Consider the following 26,034-nt stretch of genomic DNA (forward strand, 5'->3'; position numbering starts at 1 on the left):
CTGCTTAGTTTCAGTCTTGTCTCCCACCCCTCACAGTTAAGCTCTGGAATGGCTTTCCTTCCAGACTGCAATCATCTGATGCTGTCCCAGAAAACGTACAAAACCTTCTTTTCTTAAAGAAACAACCTAGATTTCACAAGGTGAGTCAACTAGAAAAGAAGAAAGGAGGGAGGTAGAACTCTGAGTATTTTATGCCACAAAATTATTTTGTCCTGATTTTTATGAGATGTAAATGGCATTCTGACTAGTTACAGAGAAGTTAGAGAAAGAAGGCCTCCACATATCATTTGCCTCTGATAGTTCTTTAAATAAAAGAGAATCCAGGCAGAAAGTGAGAACAAAAGCCTCATGGGATCTACATAAAGTCTTTCTTAAAATCAGCAGAGGTGCATCAAGTCCTACTACAATGATTTTAAAATAAGGAGTAAAGATAGGAAGAAAAAAGCAAAGTCATGAGTTCTCATACTTACACTTTTTATCTTTAGGGTAAGTATACTGCCATCAGTATACAAAGCAGTCTATACTCTAAGAAGTCCCTTGGTCCTTTTCATAGCTGCTGGTTTACTGCTGGCCAGCGCATTAAGCTTTTTTGGGTTTCCTTCAGGCTCTAACTCATAAACAGGGATATACAATACTACTGTTTGAAGGCAGGAAGCCAGACAAGATGGCCTCAAGCTCCCTTCCAGCTCTAAGATTTAGAAGACACACAGCAACATGGATTTTAAGAAACCAAGACACAATCCTGACAATTAAAAAACCCTCAAGAGTGCCTGGCTTTATTTGGAGAAGAATGCTGACGACTTAGGCATGTTTTAAATTCTGATTATGTCATGTGTCTTCTTCTGAACATGGCAACATACTTCTGAACATGGCAAGATCTAACCTAAGAAAGGGTTTGGAGGATCCACAACATTCACCTCCCTCCTGACAACAGCCAGAACCTGCTCTACAGTTTCACATGACAGTTTGTTGTTTACCAGCAATACATTATAATCTATTTATTTAAGCAAAGAGGAACATTTCATAAAACAAAAAACAAGAAAACTTGGTTTCCTTGAGATTAAGACTCTAGAGGCTGTCCCCAATCGTGTTTCAAAAAGAAGATCTCCTGCATCGTTCAGTTAGGGTCTGTGATTATAAATCTCTGGTCCTTGGGTCAGTATTGGAAAGATTTCCACTTCCAACAATTCAAATCCCCTTGACCACTAACTACCAACTGCTCTATCTCCAAGGAACTACTCCTGATCCAAAATAAAACACAAATATGTCCTGAGCCTACTAGACACAAACTGCAACAGACATATAATCTATATTTAATGAGAGACGACAGCCTTCAACAGTAAGCAATAAGTATTCCAATTTTAGCCAAGAGTCTAAATAAACCAGCTTTGAGCCCTGGCACACACAAACACACACACACATTCTTCAAAGACAAAAAGGATGAAACACAAACATGTTATTTCCAGTTCTTGGAATAAGCTTAATTGTTCCAAATGATGGCCCTATAAATCCTTTACTTTTTCCTTTCCTAGAAGTAAAAATCCATAGTTTGGTCTGAAAAGAGAAAGTCCTTTGAATATGCTTTTTTAAAGGGTGATTTTTTTTTACCCTAGAACAAAGTAATTCAACTGTAAAGAGATTACATACTATTAATTGGAAAAAGAACCCAACGCCAACAATTACACCTATAAGATGCCACCTAGAGTGTAGTCCTAGAATAAATATCTCAGCTTTAAGACTTGAGTCCATGGCTTCTTGTCTGTATCTAGTACTATGTTTCTCTTTAAAGGTCTCATGATTCCCGAGAAAAGTACCCGCCATCTCCTCAAAAACATGAAGAAGAATGGAGGGCTGAGATCGGCCTGAGGACTTCAACAGAGTTTGCCTGCCTATGCTCTGGCTACGCTCTCTACTTATACTACTCTGTCCTGTGGGTTACATTACTGCTGTGCTTCTGGCTACAATGAGAATACCATAGCCAAAAACACTTGCAAGCATCAATTACTCCCTGACTTGGCGGCTCTTGCTAAAGTGGCAAGCATCTAATGCCACCCTCACCTGATGCTTGGCCGTCTCCATACCCTCCAGAACTGTCGTCTTGAAGTCCTCCTGCTTGCCCTGTGGAAGGAAAGAGGAGAACTCAGGGACCTTACTCCATAAATTAAGATATTATCTGGACATAAAGGCCTAATAGTTGGTGACTCAAGAATTTACCACCAACTAGTAAACCCATATCAGAGCACTCCTTCTGGAATCAAGGCCCATGGTATTACATCATCTTTCAAATTCTGGTCAGGAATTTTCAACTTCACATGCTGATCCTTGTTGAAAGGCAGTTGAGCAAAGTACATGGTATTTCTAATTCCTAAATTCTTGCTGCCAGTCTTGTTAAGTAAGTCTGGATGGGATGGGAGATGGATTCCAATGTCTGTTAAGTAACTGTTGCTAGACTGACAAGGACTACAGGACCTGAAACTGCAACAATTCAGCATCAAAGTCTCTTAGTTTTCTATCTAAAACTACAACAAGCAAATGACTGACAATCTTAGTAAAAATACTGTTCTCATCAAAGCAGGGGATGTAACTCAAAGTTCAGCACCTACAGTAGTTTTGTTAACCATAAACAGAAGATAGGATGGACTGAATATGCCAGTGCTTCCTCAGTAAAGACACAAGAGGCCAAACTGCAGACAGACATGCTTGTGGGAGGATGGTAGGGGAAATTCTACCTTAAGTTATATACTAGGCCTGGCTTAAAAAAACAAAATACAACAAAAATCTCCTCGATGGTACTGTGGAGAACTTCAAGAATCAAAGCTTTAAATTCAATCAGAAAATATCATCAACAACTGTCTTGTACAGTCTATTACCAAGACAGACACTATGATCATGCGCTTCCAGGCTCCTGGTACTGCAAGGAGATCAGTGTGGTCTTTCAAAGTAGGAAAACACAATCACACAGTGATCTGAACTGAGGCAAGCTTCAATGGACAGTTTATTTTAAACTATCCCCACATGACAGCACTGAGTTGTAAAAAAGTTACAGCCCTCAAAAATATTTCAGGTCTATGAAACACAAGCAGTGACTTTTGACAACAGAATGTGATGGTTGATGGCAGACAACAGTTTTAAAGATTATTTTCCTATGCTCATCTAAAGGAACCACTAGGTTCTAGAAGGTTCTTCTTAGACAAATACAATGTGTATGATTAGCTATGTTGAGCCCCTAGGAAACAGCACATAATCATGATGAGAAGACCAAAATGCTAAACCAAATCTGCAAACTAATCTTGGGAACACAGGTCCTACAATTTAAATCAGAAATGTTCACTCTTGGTATGATTTTTATTCCTAAAAGTGTTGTGAGTTAAAAAAAAAAATATCGTCATTGTTGGTTTGTTTCCCCCACAGAACCACGTAGATCAGAATATTAAATCATATTTAGAAAAAGTAAGAGAGAAAAAGCTCATAACAGTAAACAAACACAGTTTCAGAATAACATTTTAAACTGGGCAGTGGTGGGGCACACCTTTAATCCCAGCCCTCACGAGACAGAGAGAGGCAGGTGGACTCCCCTGGTTTGAGGCCAATCTTTTCTTCACAGTGAGTTCCAGGACAGTCAGGGCTATACAGAGAAACTCTGATTCAAAATACCATTAGCTGTTCTCTCTCAAATGACATTCCCAACTTAGCAAAAATAAAGTTTCTTCTTGTAGAGACATTTCATACTTTAAAAAAGAAAAATCAAATAGAAAAGCAAGAGCACTTTCAACTGGCCATTGAGCCTCAATTAGTCTACCCTTCCTATTCTTATCATTTCCTTTTCTCCAGCTAGACGCCTTACAATAAGCAAATCTGTTTAAGCTATAAGTAGCTCATCATTTGTTTTGCTACTATTAATGGTACTCAACAGAAGATACATTTTTTACATTTTTTTATTCCTGATTATTGTACTACAAAGAATAATATAGCAAAAAAGGAAGGGCAGTCTTTTTTGCTTCTGCTTTTAAAACTTCATTTTAAAAATTCTTATAAAGACACTGATTGAGCTAGGTATAGTAAGTGGTGCATGCCTATAACCCTCAATTACATGGAAGGCTGAAGTTGGAAGATGCCAAGATCAAGTTCAGCCTTGGCTACATAGAAAATTCTGTTCTTAAAAAAAGATACTGTTATTGATAAGAATATATAGGAGAAATTTGGAAGCTATCAAAATCTTGAAAGTATTTTTAAAAGCTCTTTCATACTAAGGTTTACTTAGGCAAAAAAATTAAGAGAATGAATGCAAGCAAAAGATAAAAACAGATGGAACATGCTGGGCAGTCTTTAATCTCAGCACTCAAGAGGCAGAGGCAGGTGGATCTGATCTCTGAGTTAGAGACCAGTGATTTCCAGGCCAAACAAGGAAAAACCTGTCTTGAAACAAAACAAAACAAAAAACAAATAGAACTGATGAAAGACAAAGCTAAAACATGTTTAATAAGTTTTAGATTTATTTCTTGGCTGAAAGTTTAATTTGTTTAGAAGTGAAAAGATATAGTTATTTTCTAAACATAATGTATTTATTTGTGGTATATTACCCACTTCCCAAAGGAGCTGAGAATCTTCCTTTCCCCCACCCCAAAGACAAGATCTCATGTATGCATTTGCTGAATTTCTAACCCTTCTAAGTGCTTGAATTATATTTGCATCACTACTAAATGAAGAGCTACAATTATCAACTGAGCTACATGCCTAATCCCACAAGTGTTTTGTTTGCTTGCTTGTTTTGTAGTGCTGGGACCTGAACCTATGGCCTCACCCATGCTAGGCAAGCATTGAATCACGGTGTTTTTTGTTTTTGTTTTGTTTTGTTTTTCGAGACCGGGTTTCTCTGTGGCCTTGGAGCCTGTCCTGGAGCTAGCTATTGTAGATGAGGCTGGCCTCGAACTCACAGAGATCCGCCTGCCTCTACCTCCCAAGTGCTGGGATTAAAGGCATGTGCCACCACCACCCGGCTGCATCACTGTTATATCCCCAGCCCAGACACCTTTTTATTTTTTTTAAAGATTTATTTATTAAGCATACAATGTACTGCTGGCAAGGAAGGCACCAGGTCTCATTACAGATGGTTGTGAGCCACCATGTGGTTGCTGGGAATTGAACTCGGGACCTCTGGAAGAGCAGCCAGTGCTCTTACCCTCTGAGCCATCTCTCCAGCTCCCACCTTTTTATTTTTATTTATTTATTTTTTTTTTTTTTTGGTTTTTTCGAGACAGGGTTTCTCTGTGGCTTTGGAGCCTGTCCTGGAACTAGCTCTGTAGACCAGGCTGGTCTCGAACTCACAGAGATCCGCCTGCCTCTGCCTCCCGAGTGCTGGGATTAAAGGCGTGCGCCACCATCGCCCGGCCCACCTTTTTATTTTTTAAGACAGGCTCTCATATATTCCAGGATGGCCTTGAACTTGGTACACATTTGAGGATGGCCTTGAACTGCCTGCTTTCATCTAGAAAGCACTCTGCCAATTCAGCTACAGCCCCAGCCCTGTCAGGTATCTTTATTAGTATTCTGGGATGAACTTCCTTTTGAGTCAGGGTCTATACAACTTTACAGGTTTAAAAGTTGGGACTACAATCATAGGCACACCCAACTCATCATTTTCTTCATAATAGCACAGATACAAACTCTAAGAGCTAACTTTCCATTCGGGTAACAAATCATACATAAAATGTCTTATTCATCTGATCTGGGATTCTCCAGCTCAGGACTCTCCTGACATGTGAAAGCAAGCAAGCACTTATCTTTAATAAGTACAAATTCAAGATAAACAATGAAAGTACTCAAAAGCAACATTTTTAATGGCACTGCCTTCAGTTTTCATCTCAACCACTAATATGAGCACACAAGTGCACAAACATGCAAAAAAGAATTCCTCAAGCACTTAGACTCATGACTTAGGTCATGTGTGCACAGCTTCTCGAAATCGAGAATAAGTCTTTTTTTTTTTAAAAAAAAACTATCTTTATTCTATACGTATTGGTGTTTTGCCTGCATGCATGTCTGTATGATGATGGCAGATCTGAAACTAGAGTTACAGACAGTTGTGAGCTGCCATGTGGGTGCTGGGGATTGAACTTAGGTCCTCTGGAAGAACAGCCAGTGTTCTTAACCACTGAGCCATTTCTCCAGCCCCTCAAAAGTAAGTCTTTCTTTAGCTTATCTTCTGTAGCAGCTGTGCCCCAGTTCCACCATTGACTAGATGCTTCCTCATCTTGATTCAAATACCCAAGGGACCAGTTTTCCAGCATCTTAAACAGAAGTCAGTTGACCTTCAAATATTCAAATACAGGGAGGTGAAAATCCTCAGTATGCTGATCCCCAAAACTTCCTATTCTGACTAGTTTCTTAGAATTACATTCTAAATATCTTTATAAACTTCTAAATTTCTTGGAAGAAATTACTTTTTTGGAAGATTAACAACTGTTAATGTAGTCATTTCATATTGACTGCGACAATCAGCTTGGAAATAAGAAACAAGCGTTTTAAAAGTTAAAAAACAAAAAAGTAAAACTCTTCGTTGGATACACAAACTTTCACTCAGAGAGATCCACCTGCCTCTGCTCCTGAGTGCTGAGATTAAAGACTGCCCAACTGTTCCCATCAGTTCTTACACTGTATATTACCTTTTGCATTCATCCACTTAATTTTAAATCAGTGGAATTTCATGCTTAATAATTTCATAATTTGATGTTTAATGGATACTTATCCCAAAACAGCTGAGCACCAATACAAAAACAGGGTAGAATTCCTGATTTAAAAGAGTTTAATCTGGGCTGGAGAGATGGCTCAGTGGTTAAGAGCATCGCCTGCTCTTCCAAAGGTCCTGAGTTCAATTCCCAGCAACCACATTGTGGCTCACAGCCATCTGTAATGAGGTCTGGTGCCCTCTTCTGGCCTGGAGACATACACGCAGACAGAATATTGTATACATAATAAATAAATAAATATTTAAAAAAAGAGTTTAATCTGAGCCGGGCGATGGTGGCGCACGCCTTTAATCCCATCACTCGGGAGGCAGAGGCAGGCGGATCTCTGTGAGTTCGAGACCAGCCTGGTCTACAGAGCTAGTTCCAGGACAGGCTCCAAAGCCACAGAGAAACCCTGTCTCAAAAAAAAAAAAAAAGAGTTTAATCTGTCTGGAGAAAAATAAAAAATATCCACAAAGCAACTTAAAAAAAAAATGAACTAAGCTAACAGACTTGAGGATCAGGAATGATTTTCTGTACGGGTCCCAAGGCATTTGGATAGACGGAGAGGAAAGAGCATTCAGACCAGTGAAAATCAGATGAGGTATGTGCAGAGGCCAGCATAGCACACACTTAACTAAGGAGATGGTCTAGAATAGCAGTGGGGATCAAGCAGAGACGGCCAACTTCTAGATATGTCCAGTTTATAGCCGACAGATCACATTCAGCAGAGAAGAGCTATGAATGAGGCCCCAGAAAGCTGGCAAACTTATTTAAAACATTATAAGAGCTTCCCACAATTATTTTTGTGACTCAACTATATGGTTCTCCAGTGTAAACTTTGTAGATGGTAATATCAAATCATAATGCCAAATCTTGGGACACATTGAAAACTAAACTTGACCTTAGCACTAATGGAAGAAAGCTGATCTTTAGCAAAAACAGAAACAAAAATCCCACAGAAAAACAAACTGTATTTTAATTAAACTGATACGATCACTTTGTAACAGATGTCTGGAGGAAGAATGACCTAGAGAAAGAAAATGCAATTAAATGTAAACAAAATCATATTCATGTGAAGTGAAATAACTTGTAACAAAATAAGTAAGCGGACAAGACTTAAATTAAAAAGGCTATGCATATGAGGGTATAGAAAGGAAAAAGGGCTTTAAAGAGCACTCTTTTAATTCAGGAGAATGGTAATGCAATAGGTAAAATGTAATGAGATAAAGCTGAAATTGAAGTATTCTAAAGATGGCTGAAAATTAAAGAATAAAACAGAAGGAACAATGAATCTAAAGATTTTTAAACTACCTGGAAGTAAAAAGAGGTTCAGAAAGTCTGAACTTATAGAAGAGTCAGCAAAGCCATACTTCAAAAATGAACCAGTTAATGGAAACAATAACCAAACAAAAGGTTAAAAATGAAGAAAGTGGGCCAGAAAGACAGCTGAGTGAGTAAAGGTACTTGCTGCTATATGTGATGACCTGAGTTCTATCTAAGAGACCCACATAGTGGGTGAAGAGAACTGACTCCTGCATACTCACCCTGTTCTGTACCACATAGGCATATGCACATAAATAAAAATGTACAAACTGAGAGTAACCATCACTGCTTTGTTCTACCTTTCTGCTATCTCCATTTTAAGAAGTGGCTTTAAAAACACCACTCAAAAGTTGGGCATGGTAATGGCATGCCTTTAATCCCAGCAGAGATAGGCTGAATTCCAAGTCTACATAGTGAGTCCCAAGTCAGCCAAGGTTACATAGAAAGGCCCTGTCTTAAACACACACACACACACACACACACACACAACAACACAAGAAACCCAAACAAACAACAAAACAAAAACCCAGCAACAATAAAAACAAAAACAAGCACAAACAAAAAAACATTCAAGAGGCCGGAGATAAGGGTTCCTACAATAAGTGACTCATAACTGCCTGTAACTCCACTTTCAAGGGATCTGATACCCCCTCTTCTGGTCTTCAGCCAACCAAACATACATGTATATAGAGAGAGACACATACTCATACATACAAAAATAATAAAAAACAATCTAAGCATCATTAAATAAACTCAATACAGTTCTTTCCTACTACCTGTTTGACCCAATTTTGTCAGGATAAATAATCTATGCTTGCTAGAATAAATCCAAAACAAGTAAACTGGTTCACAGAGGTAGCCAAAATTAACCAGAATCTTCAAGCACACCAGAAGTCTTTTAACACAGTTAATGATGGTCAGTATTTGAGCAACAATAAATAAAATGCATGGGTTTCAATTGGAATAGTAATCCCAGAGTTAAATCTTCATTGAAAAAATTAACTAAAACAAGCAACCTTCATAATGTCCAGAACTAAGAAAGGGCTCTGCTGAAACAGGAGCTACCTGAACTTTATGATGCCAGAAAGAACAGCAGTCAGAACCATGGAGACAAAGTAAGAAGTCGATACACAGTGCTGCTAGGGAAAGCAAACCTCTCAGAAATCAACAGACTATTTCCACACACTATTTACCCACATTCCAGAGTGGGGATTTTCCTGTCCCCTATTTTTGTGCAAAGTCTTGATTCATAGTGTAGGTTTCAAAATGTTCCAAAGAAGACATTTAATTCAGATTCTGTTATATTGCTACCTACAAGCTTCAGGTGTCTATGCAGTAAAAAACAAAGCCCATTTTTCTTATTGACCTGTTTTTAAAATGGACAATACTGAACTTTATTCTGGCCACAATGAAAAGTGCCGCTGTAACATTTCATACTACATGTTTACTATTCTACTCCATAGTTGCACATACTTGACAATGTGGTATTGCAATCACTTCCCAGTTTCTAAAAAGATATGTAGGCTATTTGCTGACCTCATTTTTTTTTTCTGACTAAAATATCAGTTTGTCCTATTCCTAGTTCAACCTTGTATTTAATACAACATGTTCATACATAACAGTAGTGTTTACATTTTTCCAATGGAATCTTCACTGAAAGCCTCATTTGGCAGATGAGGAAAATCTTCATAGACAAATTACCCCATTGCTGTACTACAATGTGATCAGATCAAATAAATAATGGTAGTAAAGAGAATTCAAATCATAACAATAAAGTTTCTCAGCTAAAACTATTAGCTAAAATCATTATTTTGAAAAATTGAAACAAAATAGACAAATTAAATCATTCATTAAGAAAGCAGGGCAATCTCTCTAAGGACAAACACAGGATTCAATGGTTCTTCTTAACAATCAAAAGCAATTAGCAGTTCAGAATCAAGAATCTAAAACTACTTCACAAAAACCTAACAGTCGTTCTTCATGTTTAATGTAAAATTCCCAAATCCAATCTGGAGCAGAAACATTAACTTGCAGACAATTTCTGAAAAATCTGTAACAGCCAGGCAGTGACGGCGCATGCCTTTAATCCCAGCACTGAGGAGGCAGAGGCAGGCAAATCTGAGTTCGAGGCCAGCCTGGTCTACAGAAAAAGTTTCAGGACAGCTAGGGCTACAAAGAGAAACCCTGCCATGATTTAAAAAAATGAAATAAAAAAAAAATCTATGAAACAACATGGTGACTATAATAAATAACAAGATGAATATTCTTGAAAAATGCCAAGGTAATACACAGGCTACCTTGATAGATTGACTCTACAAATATACATTACTTTAAAAGCAGATTATACACATAATCTGATACAAATGATTTCATACAGATTTACCTACCACTTTAGAAAATAAAATAATCTTCTAGATTTTCCCTACACTTTTCCTTTAATATTTATATTGTGCTGCTTCACTCCTACAGCGAAGTCAGCTGCTAGTATCTGTAGCTCTTTGGACTGAATACTGTGGTGGAGGATCTAGTCTTATTTTTGAATCCTTAGACTCCAGAATTACACGAGCAACAAAGGATTACAATTGTACAATTAGTTGGTGTGTGTTAAATCAAGTGAATAAGGAACTATTGCAAGAATGTCCCTATTACTTTTTTGTTTTGTTTTTCTAGATAGGGTTTCTCTGTATAGCCCTGGCTATCTTGGAACTGGCTCTGTGAACCAGGCTGCCCTCAGACTCAGAGATTCACTGCAGGTCTTGCCAGAGCAGAAGGAGCCTTTATCTCCAGCTTCTTGAATGTTTTTTGTGGTGTTTTGTTTTGTTTTGCTGGCCTGGAATTCAAAGAGATCTGACCTGCACCTTGCTCTGAGTGCTGGGATTAAAAGGCGTGGACCACCCTCCAGTTCTGATGGAGGAAATGATGATCTATGTGTTACTCTCATTGGTTAATAAAGAAACTGCCTTGGCTTTTTGACAGGGCAGGATTTAGATAGGTGGAGTAGACAGAACAGAATGCTGGGAAGAAGGGAAGTGAGGTCAGACGCGGTGGAGCCAGCAGCCAGGTCAGACATGCTGAATCTTTCCCCGGCAAGCCACCACTTCATGGTGCTACACAGATTATTAGAAATGGGTTAAGCAAGATGTGAGAATTAGCCAATAAGAGGCTGAAACTAATGGGCCAGGCAGTGTTTAAAAGAATGCAATTTGTGTGTTGTTATTTCGGGTGTAAAGCTAGCCATGCGGGAGCAGGGCAGGATGAAAAACAGGCCTGCCCGCAGCCCACTACACAGTTCTGTTTTACTTTTTAAAAATTTTGCCTCTGACTTATATACCAATCCTATACTCTACACTTTTCTTTCAAGTCTCTCTAGGGTTTTGCTTGTTTTAGGTTTATTTTTCTTTTTCTTTCTTTTTTTTTTTTTTTAAAAAAAAAAGACTGGGTCTTTCCACATAGTTCTGGCTGTCCTAGATAGAACTCACTATTGTAGACCAGGTAGGTTAACACCAGGTCATCACACCAGGCTTGCACGGATAGCAAGATATTTATCCCAATGAGCCATTTCACTGGCCTGTTTTCTCCTTTTCTGTTAAAGAAAACCAGCTGATTGTGATAATATATACCTACAATTCCAGCCCCTGGAAGTACAGGCTAGAGGGTCACAAGTACAACCTTAGACTCAACAAAGTGAGTCCACAACGAGCTTGGGCTACATGAGGTCCTATTACTAACCAAGTAGGAAATCAGTTGCCAGCTCTTTTCCAGGGCCAGGGAGATGGCTTACTGGGTAACGGCACTGGCTGCCAAGTCTAACAATTTAAGTTTAATACCTGAACCTACATGGTAGAAGGTACTTCCACAAACTGTCCTCTGAAACACACACTAAAACAAAATATGCCTTTTAGTTTTTTGTTACACTGAATAATCAATCAAATGTTTATCAATTTTTGTCATATATTTTCATTATAACAGCTTTGTGATCCAATGTCACTGGAATTAAATTTTTCTATTCATACCTTTTCTATATTTATTTTGGATTATTCAGTATTTTTACTACTACAGGTTGTGTATACTTTTAATTTATTTTCTGGGTGCATGTATGTATAATCCAATTGTTCTCCTTCCTTTCTTCCATTTTCTTTTGGGGGGCGGGGTAAGGCTCATCACTTTGCAGCCCTGACTAGCCTTGAATTCACTGAGATCTACCTGGCTTCACCTTCCAGAGTGCTGGTATTAAAGGTATCCATCAATATGCTCAGTAGTCTTCACCTAATTTTTTGTCTCACTGAACCTGAACTTGCTGATTCATCTAGACTACTGGCAAGCCCCAAGAATCCTCCTGTCTTTGCTCCCCAGTGCTGGAATAAAGACATAAACCATTGTACCTGGGCAGTTTGGGACCTGAACTCAGGTCCTCATGTTTGCAAGGCAAGCACTTTACTAACTGATCCATCTGCCTAGCTCCTGGATATTCTTTTATGTGCATTTTATTTTAGAGGGTTTTTCTGTTTGTTTGTTTGTTTGTTTTAAGTTTTTGTTGTTGTTGTTCTTTGGGGAGGGGCAGCGCTGGCGAGCAAACCCAGGGCCTTATGTTATGTTAAGCAAGTGCTCTACCACTGAACTACACTTCCAAACCAAACTGAATTTTTAAGAAACTTTTAAGCCCACAGTTTAATACAAGGGTCCCCAAATTATTTCAAGCACACAAAAATTTTGTTATACCAATTATCACATAAGTTAATTTTGCTAATTTAACAGCTTTTCCACCCAAACACATACATTCCCAAAGTACAAAAGAACTGACTATACTGCAAAGAGATCTTCATCTGGCTTAAAAAAGAATGTACGTAAGATAAAATAATTCTTCTCATATTTAACAGGTAGATTATAACTGCTAATCCACTAACCATGTCTAATAAAACTAACCTGAGAATTGAGCAGTGGTTTAAGTGGCACCCCTGTGAAAACAACTCACACACTCGCTCATTAACTTGAAGAAGCCTTGAGAAAGCATCTAGTGGCCTATTTTAAATGTGCTTTTGCTCATTATTTTGAAGTTAAATGTCTCAAGCTATGTACAACAAAGCTACTTATTACTCAAAACAGAATATTATGTTCCTAACGCAGAGTACTCTACTGTAAATGTAAAGTCAGCAACTAGTAAGGCAGTAGGACGGGGACAAGTGATGCTTCTGTACACAAAAGGCTTAGCAGCAGCAGAGCAATTAACAGGGTAAAGCCTGAGCAATGTCAAGGAATGATCTGACGTACACGAGACAAGCTGAGTCAAGCTCCAAATAAAGTATGTTTCTATAAGAAGATCCTTCAACTGAGGAGCTGAACCACTGAAGATCAAATGAATGAGTCGTCTATTACAGAAGCTCCACCACTAACCAATACATGCAACCCAAATGCACTTTGTTCCCAATCAGGCCACCAGACTTAAAAAAAAAAAACAAAAACAAAGTTTAATGAGGTGCTATTTTGTTTGGGCTCTAACAAAGTTTGCCTGAAGACCAGAGGGCGAAGCTAGCCACTAGTTAACCAAAGAGGTCCAGAGGTCTGTACAAACTGACAGGAAGCAATATGGTTGGGCGGAGAGAGGCATATAAAGCGAGAGGACACAGGAGCTCAACCCTTTTTTGGCTGAGGAGAGGGTAAGAGTTGGCTGTGTCTTGCTCCTTTGTCTCTGACCTTTCAGCAAGCTTTATTTATTAGAACACAAACAAAATATCAACAGTTTAATCTTCACAGAAAAGATACTAGGAAATTAAACAAAACCATTTGTTAAACCAAATAAACAACATGGACATTTTGAGAAAACAAAAATATAGGTTTAAATATAAGCAATAGTTAATATCTAAAAATCTGTATTTACCCATATGATTTTATTAGGACTACAATGTCACAGTGCACTGTCAAAAAACTGAGGAGGGGGGCAATGTTTAAATCCAAATAGAGACCTTCCTCCCAATAAATTAAATTCAACAACATGAAACATATAAAACCTCTATTTTCATTTTTAAAAATTAACTGAGGGCTGGATGCAGTATCTCTTAGCATGAGAAAGGCACCCCACCACAAATCAACTCTCATCACACTTTTCTCCATTCAATGTCCATCTCTCTCTATGCTTTTAGTCCCCTCCACAGACTGACTTTTCTACAACAAATAGCTCAGTACTACCCTCATCCTCTAAATGACCTCCGGGCGAGACTGGGAAGCACTGGTGAATAACTTGTACAACTCGCATCTGGATAGCTGGAGGCCCTGGGTTCGATCCCAATTCCGCAAAAAAAAAAAAAAAATTTAGGTACTTCCTCTAACCAGATTATCAGTCAAGTTAGGCTCTCTACAATATGGCTCCAATCTGCCTTACAGTTTCCTTATTCAATTCTCATCTAAAGGAATTTCTCCAGTCAAATCATTTGATAAATCTCTGGAACACCTTGGGGCTTTTATAAATAACAAAGCCCCCCCCCCATTAACACTTTAGAAAACAAAGCAAAATTTTGTTAACAAATTTAAAAGAATAAAATTAAGCAAGCAACACTTAGAACATTTTAGACAACTTCTAGTTGTTTTCTTAACTCAAACCCTAATTTATATAGAAGCACTGAACTGTAAAGACAGTAAAAACAGTGCCTCCAAATCCCAAATCCCTTCAAGACATTTTTGCAGAACCAGTGCCTGATATTTATGTAATAAAACTCTCTTATAAAAACAAAAATACATAAAAACCAAGACTTGGTTTACATTTTTAAAGGACAAAGAAAGTGTATCTCAAGTTGGTACCTAAAATAAATCATATCTACTGGGACCACAGAATATCACACCAAAAAAATAACCTCTGACATATCAGATCATCACTGTACAATACTTAAGAACTCTTAAGTTGAGGATCTGTAGTCTCACGAGACTAGCAGGCATTTCAATAGCAAGTGCCCAGTAAATAGAGGAAAAAGATAAGACTCAAAAAGACTGTATTAAAAGGAGGAAAAAGAAGAGAGGGAGACTCAGACTGAACAAAGAAAGCTAAATACAAGATTTGGGAAAGACATGAAGAAATTGTGATAATGAGAAGGTGCTGCTGAAGTATAGAGAAGGCTCTGCTGCCTCAAGTTGCATGTGTAAAAGTAAGGCACAGACTAGAAGCCTTCAAATAAGGAGTTGCCTGGTAACTATTTTAAGAAAGTCTTAGGAAAACCCCTGGATACTGGGATTAATTTAATTTAGAATTTAATCTTTCTATTTTTCAAAAAATATTTTTATAATATTTTATTTCAATTTCACATTATTTCTAAGAGCTTTAGTCAGAATTTAAGCTCTAAATCTAAATTTACATTAACAACTGACTTTTAATACTCTCAAGTGGAGTACCAGCATTAATAGTAGACTTTAAAAAAAAAATGCTTTACAAAAACACCAAAGAGGAGAAACACCCTGGATAAAAAATAAAAAGATGCTAGGTCAAAAGCTAGAAGTTGTCAGAATTGAGTTTTAATCTGGCTAACTCTGAAAGTAACACAAGAGAAAGCAGATGGGGCCTGAAATAGGCACCCTATTTTAAAGGAAGAACTAGTGAAGTGTGGGGCAGGCAGCTAATAGAAATTTAAAAAGTCATTTCAAGGAGAGGAATGCTATAATTTCTCAAAGTCAAAATGAGCTAATGAAATGTTATTCAGGGCAGAAAACACAAAGTACTAATTAACAATTAAGACTCTTATTTCACACTGGCTCTCCAAAACAAACCAGAACTGGTTAGGATAGCCTCGGAAAGAGAGGACTCAAGCCTGACAACATTTGCGAGTTTTTTTAAAGGTTATCTATCTGAAGCTTGTACAATATAAATTCCAATAATCTTTTCATGGTATAAGAAAGTTTATGTGAGGGGAGGGGGAGGGAAATGGGAGGCGGTTGAGGGGAGGAGGCAGAAATCCTTAATAAATAAATAAAGAAAAGAAAAAAAAAGAAAGTTTATGTGAGACCAGAGTCTTCTCTTCATTGTCTTTTCTTTTTTGTCTGAGTTTGTGCAAATGCACACATGTGTTAGTGTGTATAAAGATGCCAGAGTTCAACGGTGCCTGTCTTCTTTAATCATGGTCTCATTTTTTGAGTCTCACTGACCCTGGAGCTGGCAGATTCGGCTAGGCTAACTGGCCAACAAACCTCAGTGATCACTGTGTCTCTCTCTGTCTCCTCAGCACTCAGCTTTACAAAGGTGATGGGGATTGAACTCAGGTCCTGGGACTTGCCCAGCAAGCACTTAACTGACTGAACATCTCCACCAGCCCCACAGTCTTGTCTTATATCATTCCTTTGGCTCAATAAATAAAAATTACAAGATCTTAGGCCTGGTCCTTTTAACTTCAGAATGTTTTTATATGTTCAGGGGAAAAAAACTTTTTACTAACAAGTATATGTAAATAAAAACAAAGACAACAACACTGAAAAACCAAAACTTTAAGCTGTTGCTGTGAAGACTGGCTCTGTGGGTTTGACATTCTGTGTTTTCTCTAACCATTTATTTTCTCCTAATTCTAACCGACATACATTGCTATATTATCTATCGCCTTCCCTTCGTTTTCTGATATACACAAAAAATTATCAGCAACACTAGGTATACATGTGCACATATATACATGTATACACAACATGAAGACACAGCAAGAGCCCCAGAATCAGAATATAAGTCAAAGATGAAGACATAAACAACACCGCAAGATATGAACAACAAAACAACTGATTCTTATTTCTAAGATAAAACAAACCATGGTTGGTCGCTACAACTCACCAGATGGCTCCTCTGGCTCACTTTCATTTTCTTCCTCAGGTGGAGCTTGAGGAGGTGGAGGGGGAAGCTTCTTTTCCTTCTCTGCTTTGGCATTTCTCTCTTCTTCTGAATAATACTCATCTTCTGAGAGGTTGGCCAAACTTTCATCCATCTCTCTGTATTCAACCTAAGTGGAAATTATACCAGAAAAAAGCTAAATACAATGAGAATCAATCAGGGACCCTATTTGGAACCATTAATGGAAATTAATTGATTTCAAACTTCACAAGGATCAAGCGAACTTATAATAGTTATTAAAGAGGGCTGGAGAGATGGCTCAGAGGTTAAGAGCACTAGCTACACTTCCAAATTCCCAGCAACCACATGGTGGACCACAACCATTGATAATGAAATATGGTGCCCTCTTCTGGCCTGCAGGTACATATGCAGGCAGACCACTGTTTACTTAATAAATAAATAAATCTTTTTAAAAAAGTTATTAAAGACAAAAAGCCGGGGGCTGGAGAGATGGCTCGGTGGTTAAGAGCACCGACTGTTCTTCCAGAGGACCCGGGTTCAATTCCCAGCACCCACATGGCAGCTCACAACTGTCTGAAGATCTAGTTCCAGGGGATCTGACACCTGCACATAAAATAAAGTTAAATAAAGACAAAAAGCCTCAAGAAAGAATATGTGTCAGTTCAGGTTTACACCAATCTGTAACTTACATCATTATACTGGTCACACATCTAACTCAAGCTCTCTTCCAAGTTTTTTTTAATGTGCTCACATACTAACATTTCAACTAAAATAGCCTTCAGCCCAAAATACAGTTAACTAGTGAGCCAGATATGGTGGCATATGCCTATACTTTGAGCACCCTGATGACTTTTAATTTCAAGGCTAACCAACCTGAGCTACACAGGCTGGTTATTCCATGGGCAGCCTAAATAAAGATGTCTTAGAATATCACACACTGTGGATGTAGCTTAGGCATTAGTTTCTCTTCCAACTGTGTTTTTTCCTGCTTTTTGCTATTACTTGCCTCTTTAAATTGACAAAAGCTGAGAACAGATGGCCCAGCCTTGTAGTGATATAAATAAATAAAGTTTGCCTGAAGATCAGAGTGCAGAGCTAAGCCACTAAAGGCCAGGGAGTGGTGGCATTTAATCACAGGACTCAGGAGACAGAGGCAGAGGGATCTCTGTGAGTTCAATCAAGGCTACCCTGGGCCACAGGAAATTAAATGTTTAAAAGAGAGACAGAGCTCACACAAAGGTGATGGAGGAAGGTCATCTTTCTATCTGTTGCTTTCATTGGTTAATTAATAAAAAAAAACTGCTTGGCATTTGATAGGACAGAAAATTAGGTAGGCGGAGAAAACAGAACAGAATGCTGGGAGAAAGAAGCCGAGTCAGTCAGTCGCCATGATTCTCCCACCTGACACTGCCGCAGGTTAAGATCTTCCCTGGTAAGCCACCTCGTGGGCTACACAGATTATTAGAAATGGGTTAGATCAATATGTAAAAGCTAGTCAATAAGAGGCTAAAACTAATGGGCCAGGCAATGTTTAAAAAAATACAGTTAGCCGGGCGGTGGTGGCGCACGCCTTTAATCCCAGCACTTGGGAGGCAGAGGCAGGCGGATCTCTGTGAGTTCGAGACCAGCCTGGTCTACAAGAGCTAGTTTCAGAACAGGCTCCAAAACCACAGAGAAACCCTGTCTCGAAAAACAAAACAAAAACAAACTTTAAAAAAATACAGTTTCCGTGTAATTATTTCGGGGCATAAGCTAGCTGGCGGCCAGGAGCCAGGCGGCAAGAACGCGGCCCACAGCTCCTTTCAACAGAAAAATAAAAGATATAAATATTGTAACTGTAATTCTTGCTTGATAACTGTTTTGTTATATGTAATCTTACTATGTTAAAGTTAAAACCTTTCTCTTTTGTTTAAACAGAAAAGGGGAAATGACGTGGGAGTCTTCTGTTTTGTGTTGATTTCATTGGTTAAATAAAGAGACTGCCTTGGCCCTTTGATAGGACAGAAAATTAGGTAGGCGGAGAAAACAGAACAGAATGCTGAGAGAAAGAAGCCGAGTCAGGCAGTCGCCATGATTCTCCCACTCCAGACAGACGCAGGTTAAAATCTTCCCTGGTAAGCCACACCTCGTGGGGTTACACAGAATATTAGAAATGGGTTAGATCAATATGTAAGAGTTAGCCAATAAGAGGCTAGAACTAATGGGACAAGCAGTATTTAAAAGAATAGTTTCCGTGTAATTATTTCAGGTATAAAGCTAACCATGCAGGCAGCTGGGTGCCGGGGACACAGCCCCGGCGCTCTTATTACAACACAAAGGTGATCCCAACACTTGGGATCCCACACCTTTAATCCCAGCACTAGGGAGGTAGAGACAGGAGGTAGAGGCTGGGCAGAGAGAGAAAAATATAAGATAGGAGGAGACAGGAGTTCAACGCAGTCTGAGGTTTGGTGGAAACAATCGAAGTCTAAGGTGCAGCTGAGGAGGCAATCTGAAGACAGGATTGCTCCTTCCGTCTGAGCACTGGTAGAGGTAAAAGGTCTCTCTAGTGGCTGGCTGCACTGCTTCTCTGATCTCTCAGCTTTCACCCCTAGTATCTGAGTTTTTATTATTAAGAACAATTAGAAATTGTGCTACAAAGCCTAGTTTGTTAGATCTACTGTCAGGCCCAAGCATTGATCCTGCCATCTTCAGTAACACCTTTACAAAACTCCAACCTAATTTTTATTATATAAAAACATGCTATTTTAAAAGAGGCGCCCCCATACTAGACAAATCTCAAAGCAACAAAACACTGCTATATTGTCTATATATATCGCAAAACTCTTAAAGCAAAGCCTGTCTACAATAGCCTCAGCTTCCTTTTTAAAAAATCCTATGGGGTGTATATGTACAAGTGTATGTACTCCTGCACATTCTAAGGCCAAAGGAGAAAACTGGGTGTCCTGTTCTATTACTTTCTGCTTTATTCCCTTGAGACAGGGTCTCTCACTGAACCAACAGCTTGGCTAGCAGTCAATAAACCTCAGAGAGCCTCCTGTTCCCACTTCCCCCACAATGCTGGCCAGCAGGGCCACACTCAGCTTGCCTTTTACTCCTTAAACGGATATTCACCCACTGAAGCTATGGTTCACACTAGTTCTCAAGTCTGGCTGTGAATGCATAAAATTTCTCACCTCTTTGTTATTGCTACTTTTTTTGTACTTTTTTTTTGCTGTGGGTGTTTTACATCCAAGTGTTTCTGTGCACCACATGCATAGTGTCCACACAGACCAGAAAAGAGCATTGGATCCCATGGAACTGGGATTACAGATGATTGTAAGCCACCACGCGGGTTCTGGGAATCAAATCCAGGTCCTCTGGAGGAACAGTCAGTGCTCTTAACCACTGAGTCATCTCTTGCTTCTAATTGTCCCCAAAATAAACAGAAATCTCATATTTCTTTTGAAAGTTTAAGATCTGATCACAAGGCTGGGAAGATGGCTCCTGGGATAAGCACAAATAGTAAACAGACCAGAGACTCCAGCACTCACATAAAAGATTGCCAGGAGTGGTAGCCCACATGTAATTCCAGTAATTGGGATATACAGCGCATCCTTGGAGTAATATAGACAGAGCCATATCACAAAAGTTTGGGGTTCAGTCAGAAACCCTGACTCAGTAAATAAAGTGAACAGAGATAAAGGGGAGACATTCTATATCAACCCCAGCCTCCTCGTGCACACAAACATGAGCACACAAGCATGATACATATATGCACATAAAGAAAAAAAGCTAATCGAGATGGAAAAACAGGAATTAAAAGTCCAAGAGAATTACAAAGACAATGGCTTAGTAAAAATCAGAAACAGGACAATCTTGAGGGTTCACAGTCATCTAGTCAAATCAGTGAGCTCCAGGCTCAAAGAAAGAGAAAGATCCTAGATTAAAAATATTTCAGAGAGGGGGCTGGAGAGATGGCTCAGAGGTTAATTAAGAGCATTGCCTGCTCTTCCAAAGGTCCTGAGTTCAATTCCCAGCAACCACATGGTGGCTCACAACCATCTGTAATGAGATCTGGTGCCCTCTTCTGGCCAGCAGGCATACACACAGAATATTGTATACATAATAAATAAATATTAAAAAAAAAAGATGGATCCTTGAGATAGTGATCCATTGTCAAAAAAAAAATATTTCAGAGAAATGACTGAGGAGGACAACTGATGTCAACCTCTTCCTCTGCATAATCATAAACATACATACACATTCACCCGATGCACAGACGTGTATACAAAAGCATGCACAAGTGCTCGAATGCATGTGTTTATGGGGTTTTGGGTTTTTTAAAAGAATTTAATAAAGTAGTTCCACAATTCATATTAAAAGAACAAAATCAACGTGATCTTGAAAAAGAACAAAGCTGAAGAGATCACACATCTTGATTTCAAAAATCTTTTTCAAAACCACAGTAATTAGAACAGTGTGTTGGTGGCATATGGACAGAAAACTACACCAATGGGACAAAATGATGGGACCAGAAAGGTATTCCTAAGGTGGTCACACTGGGGGCAGAAGATCAAGGCAAATACATAAACTGAACCTCATCAAAGTTTAAAACATTTGAAACTAAAAATATAAATCTTGCTATAAAACAATTTTTTTGAAAATAGATTTATTTATTTATTATGTGTACAGTATTCTCAGTATTCTGTCTGCATGTATGCCTGCAGGCCAGAAGAGGGCACCAGATTTCGTTACAGATGGGTGTGAGCCACCATGTGGTTGCTGGGAATTGAACTCAGGACCTTTGGAAGAGCAGGCAGTGCTATTAACTGCTGAGCCATCTCTCCAGCCCAAATGTGTAGCCCAGGCTGGCCTCACACTCGTGATCCTCCTGCCTCTGCCTCCTTCAGTGAATCCTACCGGCATATGCCACCACAACCAGCTATAAAACAATTTAAAAATCCATTTAAGGGGGCTAGAGAGATGGCTCAGCAGTTAATAGCACTGCCTGTTCTTCCAAAGGTCCTGAGTTCAATTCCCAGCAACCACATGGTGGCTCATACCCATCTGTAATGAGATCTGGTGCCCTCTTCTGGCCTGCAGGCGTACATGCAGACAGAAAACTGTAAACAAAATACATAAATTTTTTTTAAAGATTTATTTATTATGTATACAACATTCTGCCTCCATGTATGCCCGCATGCCAGAAGAGGGCACCAGATCTCATTACAGATGGTTCTGAGCCACCATGTGGTTGCTGGGAATCAAACTCAGGATCTCTGGAAGTGCACCCAGTGTTCTTTCCACTGAGCCATCTCTCCAGCCCCCAAAATACATAAATCTTAAAAAAAATCCATTTAAAAAAATGAGGGGGCTGGAGAGATGGCTCAGTGGTTAAGAGCAGTGGCTGTTCTTCCAGAGGACCTGGGTTCAATTGCCAGCACCCACACGACAGCTTACAACTGTCTGTAACTCCAGTTCTTGAGGATCTGATATGACACCTTCACACCAATGCACATGAAATAAAGTGAAACAAATTATTTTTAAAAAAATGAGTCAAGAATGTGACTAGGTAGAGGTGGGGATGTAGCTCAGTTGGTAGAGTGCCCAGTGCCGAATAAAACTGGGTGAAAGTGACACACACCAGTAATCACAGCACTGTACTAAGTGGAGGCAGGTGTATCAGAAACTCAAGGTCTTCCTCAGCTGAGTTTAAGAGCCTCAGTTGCTCTTAAAAAAAAAAAAAATCTCACAAATGGCAAAAAAAAAGGAAAGAAAAAAAAAACAGCTCTTGGGAAGCAGAGACAATCAGATATTTGTGAGTTTGAGGCCAGGCTGGTCTACAGAGTAAGTTCCAGGACAGCGAGGAGTATACAAAGAAACCCTGTCTTGAAAAACAAAACAAAAACAAAAAAATCAAACCCCAACCATGTTCAACATTAGCCATTAAGGAAATGCTTGCCAAACTACAATGAGATACCATTTCAGATCTACAAAGATGTCTACAGTAAGATAGACAAGGCTAAATATTGACAAAGATAATGGAGAAAATGAACCCACACACATTGCTGATACAAGGTCAAACTGTAGACATGACTTTAGAAAACCATTTGGTAGCATTTCCTCACAAAAGTGAATTCACACCTGACCCAGCAATTATAATCCAGGTGTTACGAGACTTGAAAATGTATGCTCACATGCTACACACACTATTCATACAGAACAGCAAAAATAAATAAATAAATAAAAAAGACGACCCATCCCCTCAATGTCCAAATGAATAAATGATGGCAAACCCATACTAATGGCAAAAATAAAGGGCCACATATCCTGAGACTCCATACAGAATGTTCAGAACAGGCAACTCCATATAATCAGCAAATAGACTAGTGGCTGCCAAGGGGCTGAAGGTAGGGTGCGAGAAAAGACAGCTTCCAAACAGGTGTCCTTGGGAAACAGAGAAACCAGAGAAAATGTTCTAAACTGAATGCGGTGCTGATTCTGTCTCATGAATACATATTTTAAAAAACAACACTGGCACGTAAATTACCTCAAATCTGTTTCTGGTCACACCTTCAACTGAATTGATAAAAACAAAACAAAACAAAAACCCAAACAAAAACAAATGCAGGCAGTCACTTGGGAGAGGTTGTTGCAAGACATCACAAATCCAAGCCCTGTCGAGGCCACAAAATAAACTCAGGGCTAATTCGGGCAACTTAGCTTCAAGACAAAAAGGGGATATACAGCAATGGTAGAGACCCTGTCTAGCACAAGCAATTCCCTAGTACATCAGGAGCAAACAACGTATAAGGAGAGGTCACGACTTTATTTAACACGTTATCTATTTTGCAGGGCTGTGGACAGAAACCCAGGGCCTCAAACACGCCATCCAGATACATCCCTAGACCACATCATATACTCATTATATACCCACACGTACTCCTAGTCTCCCCTATCGGATTAAGAACTCTGCAGAAAACGCCAAAGTCTGTGTAGTAAAAAAAAAGCCACACCGAAGCTCGGCCATGTAACTGCCCCAGGTGGTTCTTCGTTTCAATCACAAATGACACCTTGTCAAAACGCCAAACTTTTCACCTGTAAACCTCAGTTTACTCATTCTTAAAACGCAACACCCACCCGTTCAGGGGCGTTTGGGGGAAACACACACACACACACACACACACACGCGAAAACGTTGGCCGCGTGCCAACTGCACCATCTGGCGCAGAGGTGTGAGACAGAGGTTATCTGTGTATAGCGTTGGATTTGATGCCAAATCTTTATCTTTGCATTTGCACCGTGACCAACTGGTAGGAGCATTCCTCATCCGCTTCCACGTCTGCAGAAGTCTACCCGAGGCCCCGAGACAGCGTGTGTCGCCGAGCCTGAGAACCTCGGTTCGATTCCTGAGCATGGTGGAAGGACAAAAACCGACTCAGGCGAGCGGTCCTATGAGCTCCACTCGAGCCCTGACAATAATTAAATGTTTTTTTTTTAAAAAAAAAAAACCAACGCCAAAAGACCACTGTGTGAGGAGAAAAAAAATTAAGAACCTGGCAAAACAAAAACAAAGAGAGAGTCCCTTCCTTTCCGTGTCCCTTGACTCTCGAGCATCACCTCCAGCTCCCGCGTGCACCCAGACCAGAAGCCGCCCGATGGCCACACACACAGGTGGACCAGCGCGTCGGGAAGCCATCTTTCCCAGTCAGACGATCACGGTCACACCCTCCCGTGCCCGACAGCCGGGTCCCCGCACAAAGGCTGCCTCCCCTCCCCCGCCACCCCGGCTCCCAGCCCCGGGGACCGGCGGCTGGGCCCGGCCTCACCTTCGCTCGCTTGCGCCGGCTGGTCCGTCGGCCCTCCGGGGTCTCGGCTATCCCCGTCTCCATGGGCGTCGCGGAGCCGGGCCCGGCCGTGGGCCCCGCCTGAGGCCCGGCGGACCCGGGAGGCTCGGCCAGGCCCCCGGGCGGCGAGGCCCGCGGAGGCTCCTTCTTTCGAGGCGTGCGCTCTCCCGCCGCCCCCGTGGCGACGTCCGTGGGGCCCGCAAGGCCCACGGTTGGCGCGGCCACCTCAGAGCCGTTCTCGGCGCCGCCCGTCACCCCGGGCCCGGTCTCCGTCCCAGCCGCCGCCGCCGCCGCAGCCGCTGCCGCTGCTGCCGCCGCCGCCTTCTTCCCCGACAACATCTCGGGCCGCCTGGCCGCCGCGGGCCGCAGGGGCCGCTCGGACTGCCGCTCCGTGGGTCCGCAGCCGCCTAGCCTTGCAGCTCCGCACTTCACACGCTCCGGGAGAAGCCAGACACCTCCGCGTGCGCACGCGCTCTGCGCGCTCCCGCCGCGTCAGGACAAAAAGCCGCAGCTGTGCCCCCGCCCGGCCTCCTCGCGGCCATAGAGCGGCGTCCTGGAGGCTAGAGCGGAGCCTGAGTGAGGCCGACGTAGCGCGCCCCCTACGGTAGGGAGGCGGCTAATACCATTTAGTCTAACTGCAGGGCAAGGGTTGGATTGTAGAGTTCTGGCTTTCGGAGAGTTTACCACCGAAGTGAGACGGGGGGGGGGGGGGGGGGGGGACCACGCCCAGAAGGACTACTTAATTAATGATCGCTTAATTATCCTACGCTGTGTTACTCAACCTTAGAGCACTTGCCTTGTTTGTATATGGCCCTGGGTTATACGGAGCGCTGGGGGACTTCATAACCACCCAGCTTGGACTGGGGGAAAATGAGGAGTGCACGAATTTCCACGGTAATAAAATTGAAGAAATGAGGAAATCCTGATTTGAGTCAAAGTGAGACTCTCTCTTGCCGCCAAGCCTTGTTCATTTTGTTTCTTGGGTCAGGACACCGTCCACATTCACACTCCCCACCATGCCCCCTCCATGCCCTTGTCTCCGGGCATGGAACACCTTTTTTACGTAAGTCACCTCTTCCTAAAGTGGTGCTGGGGGTTTTATTCGTGGAATGTTGAGATGTTTGGGAAGTTGAGTGTGGGTGGTGGTGTGGGGGTAATCACCAAGGAAGAAGACTGCTCGAACCGGAGTTTAAGCTAATAGAAAACCTTTATTAGCCGGCTGGCCACTGCTGGGTGTTCCGGATTGCAGTGTAGCCCCCAGCCTTTCTCCGGGTGAGCTCTTAAGCCCAAAACACCATGTTCTGGGTTGACACACTTCAGTTAACAAGAAAAGTTAGGGGCTGGA

The 26,034-nt window shown here is 40.7% G+C and overlaps 1 protein-coding gene across 2 annotated transcripts in view; it reads right to left on the reverse strand.

The window, feature by feature from the left end:
- Kdm1a (lysine demethylase 1A) overlaps window positions 1-25,170 on the reverse strand; it is a 52,055-nt gene extending 26,885 nt beyond the window's left edge. The window contains exons 1-3 of one of the 2 annotated variants that reach the window (XM_075945050.1): window positions 24,672-25,170; window positions 16,843-17,008; window positions 2,059-2,118 (exon numbers count right to left, since the gene is read on the reverse strand). In XM_075945050.1, coding sequence (XP_075801165.1) covers window positions 2,059-2,118; window positions 16,843-17,008; window positions 24,672-25,028 — 583 coding nt within the window. In that variant the 5' untranslated portion in view covers window positions 25,029-25,170. The remainder of the gene's footprint in view (window positions 1-2,058; window positions 2,119-16,842; window positions 17,009-24,671) is intronic. The other variant, XM_075945048.1, reaches the window with a different exon arrangement.
- Window positions 25,171-26,034: the final 864 nt, after the last annotated feature.

The sequence above is a fragment of the Microtus pennsylvanicus genome, chromosome 13 (assembly GCF_037038515.1).
Source record: "Microtus pennsylvanicus isolate mMicPen1 chromosome 13, mMicPen1.hap1, whole genome shotgun sequence".
NCBI classification, from domain to species: Eukaryota; Metazoa; Chordata; class Mammalia; order Rodentia; family Cricetidae; genus Microtus; species Microtus pennsylvanicus.